Below are 11037 nucleotides of genomic sequence, written 5' to 3' on the forward strand. Positions count from 1 at the left end.
TATATATTATAACTGAAAACGTATATTCATTTAGAAAAATGTCGATATATTTATATATTCAAATTACTGCATTTAAATCTTAACATATATTAAAATATATCACTTGGTTAAACGTTTTCAAAGAGCTTGACGTTTTCGTTTTAAAAGAAGCATTGAGTAAACTACTGAAAAAGTCAATTTTCTCTAACTCCTAAATTTGCTGTGCTGACCAGCATACAGTAGGTCTCTTGTTAAATTGTAGTTATAGAAATCACCACTAGAGAGGGTGCTTGACTTTCCATTGACTTGGACAAATTAATCTTTGAAATCTTTCAATGTTTTGAACATTTATTTCTTGCTTTTACACCAAGTAAACATATAACAAAGCAACAAAAATGAATATATTACGTAAACCCCCTCCTCAGCATCAATCATTTACAAATAAGCTGCCTACAGCATTCGCTCTTTTCAGGTTATTTGGCCAGTATTTTGTAGTCATGCACAACACAAGGTGCTCAGTCACTAAATATCCTCAACAATTAAGAAACTATTCAATTTTGATGAAAATGGGTGTGCTGTATGATGTTACTGGCCAAGATGTGTCATAGTCAATGTACAAAAATGCCAAAACCTATCCAATAACAGCCCTACACTGAAGGTTTACTTACCAATTTGTGTTCTCCAGACAGGCATTTACCACCAGTAGTTGTTATTTGGTTAAAGGTTTGATCATCTTAAGGTAACTTGCAGACAATATGCTAAAATGATTTTGAAATTTAGCTGATTATTTTCATCCTTTTAAACCCTGTACATTTGTAAAACTTGATTATATAAAGGAGAGCAAGTTTTTAGCATTATTTATCTTCCCTTTAAAACCACTGATTGAAGCTACATCTTGCATGTGTTACAACACAACTACAAAAATGGTTGCATAGGTGAACAATGCTCACAATAATAATAAAAAAAGAAAAGAAAATGAATGAACTACATCACTGTGTGAATGAAATGAACAGGAACAGATAGAGGAGGGCGGGCTGCTCACTGACATAAACAGAAACCCCCTAATTCCTCTCTTCTTCAAGCTTCTTCTAGGTAGGTTGCAATCATATATTAAAATTAAAACAACTGCACAAAAACACAAAATACATTTGTGGGGAATATTCAGCATCAGGTAGTTAACTATATCATACAGTGTGTCTAACAGTGTACATGTTTCATTTGGGTTTATACAGATTCTCAACTTCCTTGGGGAAAGAAGCTTAAAAGTGACTGAGAGTAACCAACTTTATTGCAGTTTAGTCACCTAAGAGGTTTGAGGTTAAAACATCCTCTGTTTTTCTGAACGTAAGGCTTCAGTGATGTATCTGCTTCCCTTTTCTCTTTCTCTCTCTCTGACCCTGTTTGATCCAGTGTTAAAGAGCATTTGGACAACATCTATGTCTCCTTTTAGCTGAGCAGCAGGACGAGAGAGTCTCTCTATATGTTTGTCCATTTAAATATTATGCTTTTTTTTTTTCTTTTTATCGTCACCAGGGACTCCTCTGAGAACAAGTCTACTGTGTAGCACAAAGCGGCAGTGCATATGCTTTTCATCTGCAGAAATCTGCATTTGAATTGTCATTTACATTCCAATCCTCCTTTTTTCAGACCATCAGTGCAAGTTTCAGGCCTTGCCTGCCTTCATATAAGTGGGGATGGTGCCACGCTGTGTCAATCCCTCAAAGCGTTTGTAGGTGTAGTTAAGGAAAACCCAGTCCTTGGACTTGAAGTCTGGTTCTGTTACATTTGTTACTGAAATGAGAGGTGAAGAGGACATTCAGAACAACAAAGAGTGACATGAAATCCATATAGTTATATATGAATTACATCTGTTCGTATACGAGTATTTGGTCTGTATTGTATCTAAAGGTCTTTTCTCAGGTTTCGATTCGTAAACATCCTTGATCTGTTAGCACTAGGTATGGATAAATTTTAGTCTGTACATTTATTATGTGTTAATAACTACTTAATAAATCAGTACATTTTAGGGGATTATGCATGTAATATACAATATTTATAAATTTAAATATTACTTTATTTGTATCTTATTTTACTCATATATCCTAAACCGATGTTCTACAAACTGGAAAACAAGAAATTTGTGGAGAACCCATAACTTAAATGTATTAAGCAAACTTAACAATGATCAAACTTAACTTGGCCACTGAATCAGATTAAAGGTCCGTTCACACCGAGGGTGAAAACGTTAAATTGCGAAGTTTTAAAATTATTCTAATAGTACCACAAATTTAATGATAATAACACAGAGGAATGATCACATGAATGATAAAATTGTTGACAGCCAATCAGAATCGATCCAACTTTAACGCAGCAGACAAAATAACCGCAGATTCGTCCAGTGGTGTGGACACTAACATAGATATCATTACTGGAGTGAACAGGCCTTAAATCTGGAGATGCACAATTTTGATGCAAACTCAAATCATTTCTAAAAGTGTATATTTTTGTTTATGTACGGTATGTCCATAAGATTTAGCTGATTATTAAAAACGGTTTACGGTACCTGGCTGTAGAATGTCAGACTCTGGAAAGTCATCAAAGTTGGACGTATCATCGATGCTCTTGATGTCAATGGAAATAGCAGCAGGTCTCTCCCTGGGAGAAGGTAAACAGTTCAATTTCAGTTCTCAACTTCAAACAATGGTTCTCTATGATCATACACACATTAACGTTGCCAAAATCAACATTTTATTTGTCTCGTTCATAAACAGTGACTTTGCAGTTCTAGACGATACTGTGATGACGCAAGAAACACAGAAAAGTGTGTGTGCAGAAGTACCTGATATGCTCCCAGTCCACAGACTCGAAGAAAGGGTGAGATTTGATTTCATCCACACTTCCTGATCCAACCCTGTTTTCTGCATCTATGCAATACCTGAGAACACAGTCAAACAGTTTGGTCAGATCAAATTTCAAATTATCTCAAGTAATGAATAGCTATTTTATTATTTTTTTAAAAGGTGGCACTCTTTACTTGAGGGAAACAATCACTTTAGCCTTAAAAGCCTAGTGATGTTTTGTTTTTGGATTGTTAATCGACTCCTTTCTTCTATACGGTTTGTGTTACATATATAGAAATATCTCTGACCTAAGGATCAAGTCCTTGGCTCTCTCTGAAATGGGGACTTCAGGGGGGAAAATTAGCGTTTCTCGCCAGTTCATGACCTTCCTGTAGGTTTCCTGTGGCGTCTCGGAACAGAAGGGTGGGTAGCCTGGAACAGGAAAACAAAACAAATACCTGTTTCAGCACAGGAAAAGGCTACAGCAGAATGCTTTTACAGAGAGAAAGGACTGGCCTGATTTGACCCGTTTACTTAGTGTTTAGTATCTGAAAGTAACTAACCTATCAACATCTCGTACATTATCACTCCAAGAGACCACCAGTCACAAAGCTTGTTGTAGCCCGTCTGCATGAAAACCTCAGGGGCGATATAGTCTGGCGTCCCGACGGTTGAATACGCCTGTATATGAAAGGAATGGAATCACTAATAGTACCAGTACATTTCTGTTGTGTAGCATAAAGAAACACTCTCCTACCAGCTGTCTTCGGTTCTTCTTCCATGTTTCTGCTTTCCGTTTTGAATTCATGTTTTGGAAAGCTAAAGGAGGTGGAAATAGAGCAAATATGGTTAATTTTATCTGGTTTTAATTATATTTTGCCTACAGGTCCATTTAAAACGTCAGTTACATTTTTTTGCACCATAGACAGACTGAATTCTTATATCCTATTTCCATTATGTCATTATGACTGGGAAGGAAAATGTTCTGAATACATACAGCAGAGCAAGTCATAGTCAAGGAAATTGATTTCTTATGATATGACCTCTTTATTTTTTTGTACAGTATGTATTAACAAGCGTTGTTTCTCTGTGTCATCTGTGTTTTGTGGGTTACTCACAAAAGTCACTGGGAGGGTTGTGCGTGAGGTTCCTGTAAAATTCAGTCCGATGGGCCTTCTTCAGGCCTGTGCAGAGGCCAAAGTCAGACAGTTTGACATGGCCCTACAAATCATAAAGACAGCATGTTATGAGGTGTTCCATTTCATACTGTACAATAGTCTTCCATAAACCCATTCATCTCTTTTGAACACTGTGACCATGTTATATTGTTTTGTGTGTAAATAAGAGATAAAGGCGAATTCCCACCCGTGAGTCGAGCAGCAGGTTGTCAGGTTTGATATCTCTGTGAATGAAGCCCAGCTGGTGAATGGAGTCAATGGCCAGGACAGTCTCTGCAATATAAAACTGCGTAGCTTCTTCTGACAGCGTGTCTTTCTTCATCAGCAGAGTCATCATATCTCCTGAACACACACACACACACACACACACACACACACACACACACACACACACACACACACAAGAGTTATGACCTCTGGGCAGCTGCTCTAAAAATAGGACTTTCCATAGTGCTGTTACGTTTTCCAGTTCTATATCCCTAACTGCTACATCAGTAAAGAACATGTGATATTTTCTTCATCTGTCTTTACCTCCAGGCAGAAACTCCATGATGAGATACAGATTGCGTTTATCTTGAAAGCTGTAGAACATCTTCACTACCCAGGCGCCATCAGCCTCCACCAGGATATCTCTCTCGGCCCGGATATGAGCCACCTGCCCCAGGGAGGAATACAGGTGAGGAGAGATCGTATCAGTGGATGGGTATGACAGACGGGGGACTATCTGAGAGGGCTGAATTTAATGGAATCGAATGGCGTCCATACCTGCTCTTTCTCTAACATGTCGGATTTCCTGAGGATCTTCATGGCATAAATGTGACCTGTGTCCTTTTTCTGAACCAGGCGCACCTGAATACAGCACAAAATTAGGATTTGTAGAGTAAAAATATAATATAATAATAATTTAAATAGTAAGTAAAAATATATATATATATATATATATACACAGGTGCTGGTTTCATTAATTCCATTCAAAAAGTGAAACTTTTATATTATAATCATTCATTACACACATACTGATATATTTCAAATGTTTATTTCTTTTAATTTTGATGATTATAACTGACAACTAAGGAAAATCCCAAATTCAGTATCTCAGAAAATTAGAATATTGTGAAAAGGTTCAATATTGAAGACACCTGGTGCCACACTCTCAATCAGCTAATTAACTCAAAATACCTGCAAATGCCTTTAAATGGTCTCAGTCTAGTTCTGTAGGCTACACAATCATGACCCATTCAAAAATGTGGGGGAGATTCACAAAGAGTGGACTGCAGCTGGAGTCAATGCTTCAAGAACCACAACGCACAGACGTATGCAAGACATGGGTTTCAGCTGTCGCATTCCTTGTGTCAAGCCACTCTTGAACAACAGACAGTGTCAGAACATCTCACTTCAAAAAGGACTGGACTGCTGCTGAGTGGTCCAAAGTTATGTTCTCTGATGGAAGTAAATTTTGCATTTCATTTGGATATCAGGGTCCCAGAGTCTGGAGGAAGAGAGGAGTGCCACACAATCCATGTTGCTTGAGGTCCAGTGTAAAGTTTCCACAGTCAGTGATGGTTTGGGGTGCCATGTCATCTGCTGGTGTTGGTCCACTGTGTCTTCTGCGGTCCAAGGTCAACGCAGCCGTATACCAGGAAGTTTTAGCGCACTTCATGCTTCCTGCCGCGGACCAACTTTATGGAGATGCAGATTTCATTTTCCAACAGGACTTGGCACCTGCACAAAGTGCCAAAGCTTCCAGTACGTGGTTTAAGGACCATGGTATCCCTGTTCTTAATTGGCCAGCAAACTCGCCTCATCTTAACCCCATAGAAAATCTATGGGTTATTGTCAAGAGGAAGATGCAATATGTCAGACCCAACAATGCAGAAGAGCTGAAGGCCATTATCAGAGCAACCTGGACTCTCATAACACCTGAGCAGAGCCACAGACTGATCGACTCCATGACACGCCGCATTGCTGCAGTAATTCAGGCAAAAGGAGCCCCAACTACGTATTGAGTGCTGTACATGCTCATACTTTTCATGTTCAGACTTTTCAGTTATCCGAAGATATCTAAAAAATCCTTTCTTTGTATTGGTCATAAGTAATATTCAATTTTTCTGAGATACTAAATTTGGGATTTTCCTTAGTTGTCAGTTATAATCATCAAAATTAAAATAAATAAACATTTGAAATATATCAGTCTGTGTGTAATGAATGAATTTAATATACAAGTTTCACTTTTTGAATGGAATTAGTGCAATAAATCAACTTTTTGATGATATTCTAATTATATGACCAGCATCTGTATGTAAATGTGCATATATATATATATATATATATCAATCATTTATGAGCTTTCATTTCAACTGGTAAAACAGTATACTTGTATAGACACACCTCACCAAATGCTCCTCTCCCGATCACTTTGAGGGACTCAAAGTCATCAAGACCAAGACGGGTCCTCTTGAGCCGTAGAAACTCGGTCTCCTTACGAGCGTGCAGAGAGCGCCTCATACTCTTCTACAACAAAAAGACAAACTACTCAGGAAGGTATTTTTAATAACATGCAACAACACTGGTCACACATTAAACATCACTGGCATACTCGGACACAAAGCACACAGTCTGAATCTTATTCAAACCATTTCTCAGATAAGCAAAACAGGTTTTTTTTGTTGACACTTCTGTGATTATTAACTCAGGCAGTCATTAATAACTCCACAATAATGTGAGGTAGCTCTAAGGTCAGTAGATCTTCTCTGAGGACATCTCTCACCTCTTCATCAGGTAAACCCTCCTCATCCATCACCTTCTCCAGCTTCTTCTGCCTGTAACAAGAGGAAGCCGCTGCATCATGACCAGCCACAACAAATGAGCTTTATTCTAATCAAATAATAGTTGACTGAAACGATACATTGAGTGATACAGGTGTAGTGTTGCTATGGTTACCTCATCTCCCGCTCCTCGTGCTGGGTGAGCAGGGTGCTGTAGAAGTGCTCCAGCGTGAGTTTGGCCACCGTGACTCTCTCACGTGTGTGGTTACTCATCGGGAGCGGCGCTGCCATGCCTCCCGGCATGGCCATGCTAGCCTAGAACAGGAAAATCATTTGCAAAGCAAAGCTCTCTGAATATAAATGAATGCAACTACACAAAAGAGCCTTACTACCAAACCAATTACATGTATAGTATTTCTACATGTGTATATGAAAGATTGCAATAATTACAACAATAATTGATTTATCAGTATTTATTGTAAATTATATTTTTTTTAGATAACTAATGTAATTATTAATAATAATCATCATCACAGTGACCAGCAACAATAAAAAATATAGCAAAATAATTCATCATAATTATAAGATTTATTTTTAATTATTCCAATTATATTTTAGTAACTAAAACAATAAAAGTAAATTTGTTACTTTAAATAAAATAAACATGAACTAAAACAAAACATATATATATATACATTTTATAGACATTAATTTAAAAACAAAAACAAAGAGTAAGATCTATAATGTAAAGAAAAGTGGCCAAATAGTTCATTAATTAGTGGTAGGCGTGGGTCTCTGTAATTGGTGAGAAAATCTAAAAACCCGAAGCAGAGTTTTAAATGAGTGATTTCAGAACACTTTGATTCGAATGAAGAAATCTATTGTGTCGCTCCGTTCCATTCTTACACGCTAATCCAGGCCGGTGTTTAGTATGTGCGTCGCTGCTTGGATACACGCAAAACTTGACGGTTTGACTTCTTTTAAACCATTTCCAACTAATTGACGATTTTTTTCCTGAAATGTAAGTTACTCCAATTTGTCTTGTTTATGGAAATGTGTTTTAAGCAGTATCACGGAAGCAAGAGTGGTGTTGTTGTTGTTGCTCTGAATATCAAATACTCGCGGTTTTGTGCCTAAAAGCCGAATCGCAACCGCGCAATATTCAATATAACACCAGCTGAGCTCACGTCATATTCCTTCATTAGCATTTTTAATGTCCCTAGCATGGTTTGTTTGTAAACAAAAAACAAAAGACCATCTCGGGACTGAGAAGGCTCCTGCACCTGCTGCGGTCACTGATGTTCAAACTAATCAATCTGGGAAACCGCAAACTTGTTTTGAGCGCGCTCGGCCTCGCGTCTCCGCGCGTGACCTTGAAGACGTGACATGCAGTTTGACAGGTCTACAGAAACAGATGCTTTTACGTGGAAACCCCCCACAGATCACAGCGAGGTGGTCATATTCAATGAAGACTGAAAAAATAAGCCTCGTTTATCAAAAAAGCACAACATCGGTGATGGACAGGTGATATATAACAAACCAACATTGCGATTGTTTGTTTAGTCGTCACACGCCTGCTTCTGTATCGTATATTATTACGAGCGGGAGCCTGCATAAAGCTGATGATTTACAAGAGCACGACTGTGATTTATATCCACCATCATATTTCTAAATTCTCACCTCCCCGTCCTCCTCCAGATTAGACAGTTTGGCGGTCAACCGAGGATCAAAATAAGGATGAAATGAAGTGAATGTGCGTCAGCTGAGCAGGCGGATCAGTGGCTCAGTGATCGCTTATGTTTATTCTCTATTCAGGCTGATGTTTGTTGAGCGCTGCGGCGGAGCTGCGCTGAATCTGAGCCTCCTCCCCCCTCGCGCTCACACTGACAAATTAAGAGTCCCTGACATCACATTCTTCCACAATAAAAGTAAAGAAGTAAGGAATAATTGACGACGGGCCGTTGAATTATTAGAAAAATAATGCACACCCGAGGTGGTGATGCAGTCACGACGCGAGGCGGAGACAATAATATAAATGGAGAAAATAGCCCATATAGTAAGCCCCTCAGACCAAGCAAAACAGTTTAACTTAAGTGTATTTCTATGTTTTTATTTAAATGTTGTGTACATTTTGTAACCCCCCCACCCCCCCCCTTCAAAAATATACTTTTTAAATTGAATTATAATTTTTTGGGAAAAAATCTTTAAAAAGTCACGATTTCCACAAAATATTTAGCAGCAAACATTTATAATAAGAACCATTATTAATAATTGAACACCAATACAATAATAACTGATATTAATTGACCACCAAATTTAGAATATTAGAATGATTTGTGACTGTTCATGTGAGGATGAAGACTGGAGTAGTGGCTGATGAAAAGTCAATTTACATTTTAAAATAGATCAGAATAGAAGAAAATAATATTATGATAGAAGAAATAAAATAAAAAAAATAGAAGATCATAATATTTCAAAATATAAATAACAATGTCATTATTACATTGTTAAATATGTTGAATTTCACAAAATATTAAGCATCAAAAACTGTTTTCAACACTGCTAATAAGAACCATTATTGATAATTGAGCATTAATAATAATTGATGATAATTGAACACCAAATCAGCAAATTAGAATGATTTATGAAGCAACACCTAAGACAGGAGTAAAATTCAGCTTTGCCATCATATGAATATACTACATTTTAAAATATATATAAAAAAACGTCTTTTTTTTTTTAATTACGCTAATATTTCATATCAGTTTTTTTCCGGAATTTTTGAAACAAATAAATGCAGACTTCTTTCAAATACATTTATAATATTTTATATTATATATTCATACAGTACAATTATTTATATATATATAAGAGCCTATTTAGAATATATATTCAAATGAGATTTAGTATCTCAAGATTTAACATAAGAAAACACTTCACTAGAAAATACTTGGTTCTTTATTTATTTCAGCATAGATCACTGATGTTCACCTTTTAACTAAAAAGCATTTCAAAATCAAGTTTTAGGTGTACAGTAAGAAACATGGGAATCCTGTAATGCAATATTTACAGTGTCAGTAACAGTAGCATTTGAAAAAATAACAACATATGCATTCTTGTGCATTTATACCTAAGCAAAAACGATATTAAAGATATTAAATGTAAGAAAGTAACCATGAAACATTTTTGTAATTTATTCTGACAAAGATTTATAATCTGTTGTTTTAATAATGCATAGTTATAATTGTCAAAAAAAAAAAGTTTTTGTGCAAGTTGCAGGACAGATTACTTAAAATTTAAAGGTTTAAATACAAGGCATCTTTCAATTACCGTAACATCCTCATTTTCATATCATAATGTTCATTTATTAGTCCATAGATCACCTTCGGTGTCAGAGAAAGATGAGAAAAGCCATGCTAACTCTAACTCTTCCTCTTTCTCTGTCTCTCATTTATACACACATCAATAGATTGTGCACTTTTCTTCTGCTTTATATAGATATACAGTCACATACAGCTACTAGCCATACATTCTCCTCTGTAATGTCACAGTTCATTGAAGCTCAGCTTCTGTTCATCCTTGTCTGGGTCTCATTTCGATCTATCCCCACTGATTTTTCAAAGATGTTTTTGCAGATGGTTCAGAGACAGTGTGAAGACAAAGTCATAAAAGCCCAGCACTGTTAAAAAAAACACAAAAAAAACCAAATCCACAAACTTGTACAATTCCATGAGTAATGCTACATACAATTGATGTTTGCAAAAGACTTTGCACTGTAGAAAAATAAAGTGTTCTAGTCTAGTCAACTCAAGCTATTGCTAATAAAAACATGCTGAGCTGAGCATGCGCACTATGTGACCCTCCTGGGAGTTTTACAGGCCCTCTGTCATCGACGGATGAGTGCAGAGACTGATAAACAGACTAGGAACAGCATGATGGGCAAGCTGATTGCCACGGCCCCATCAGAGCCCTTAGCATTTCCCTAAATCAAAACAGAGACAAAAAATCGTATAGAAAAATCGTACTTTGCGTGCAGACAATTGTAATCAAAAGGCATTGCTGTAATGCATGTCTGAAAGCAGTCTAGTATGTGTGTGTTTACTTGAGGGTGGTAAGCCTCAAACAATAACCAACAAACAATTGCTTTATACCTCAATCCAGTTCACAAATATATATATTTTTAAATATAATACACTTTATAATCCACTTTAAAAAATGTGGGTTTGCATTCTGTAAAACATTTCTAATGAAGTTAATGAACTCTTTGCACCTTTA

At 36.7% G+C, this 11037-nt stretch overlaps 1 protein-coding gene across 1 annotated transcript; it reads right to left on the reverse strand.

Annotated features, from left to right (window-relative positions):
- Positions 1–309: 309 nt before the first annotated feature.
- LOC132099001 (serine/threonine-protein kinase 38-like) lies at positions 310–8660 on the reverse strand. Its single transcript, XM_059505345.1, has 14 exons — positions 8443–8660; positions 6938–7077; positions 6765–6816; positions 6386–6508; positions 4763–4846; positions 4529–4652; positions 4185–4339; positions 3938–4040; positions 3577–3638; positions 3383–3500; positions 3128–3251; positions 2819–2914; positions 2543–2634; positions 310–1770 (listed from the first exon to the last, which is right to left on the reverse strand). The coding sequence occupies exons 2-14, from the start codon at positions 7069–7071 to the stop codon at positions 1643–1645; spliced, it is 1395 nt and encodes a 464-aa protein (XP_059361328.1). The 5' UTR covers positions 7072–7077; positions 8443–8660; the 3' UTR covers positions 310–1642.
- Positions 8661–11037: the final 2377 nt, after the last annotated feature.

This window comes from Carassius carassius, chromosome 22, assembly GCF_963082965.1.
Source record: "Carassius carassius chromosome 22, fCarCar2.1, whole genome shotgun sequence".
In the NCBI taxonomy this organism is placed as follows: domain Eukaryota; kingdom Metazoa; phylum Chordata; class Actinopteri; order Cypriniformes; family Cyprinidae; genus Carassius; species Carassius carassius.

Excerpts from the sequence above, each read along its gene's own strand:
- LOC132099001 (XM_059505345.1), bottom strand. The coding sequence starts at position 7,071 with ATGGCCATGCCGGGAGGCATGGCAGCGCCGCTCCCGATGAGTAACCAC. Across the intron at positions 6,509-6,764 it reads AGGGTTTACCTGATGAAGAG|AAGAGTATGAGGCGCTCTCT; the intron begins GTGAGAGATGTC and ends TTTTTGTTGTAG. Across the intron at positions 4,847-6,385 it reads GGAGAGGAGCATTTGGTGAG|GTGCGCCTGGTTCAGAAAAA; the intron begins GTGTGTCTATAC and ends TGCTGTATTCAG.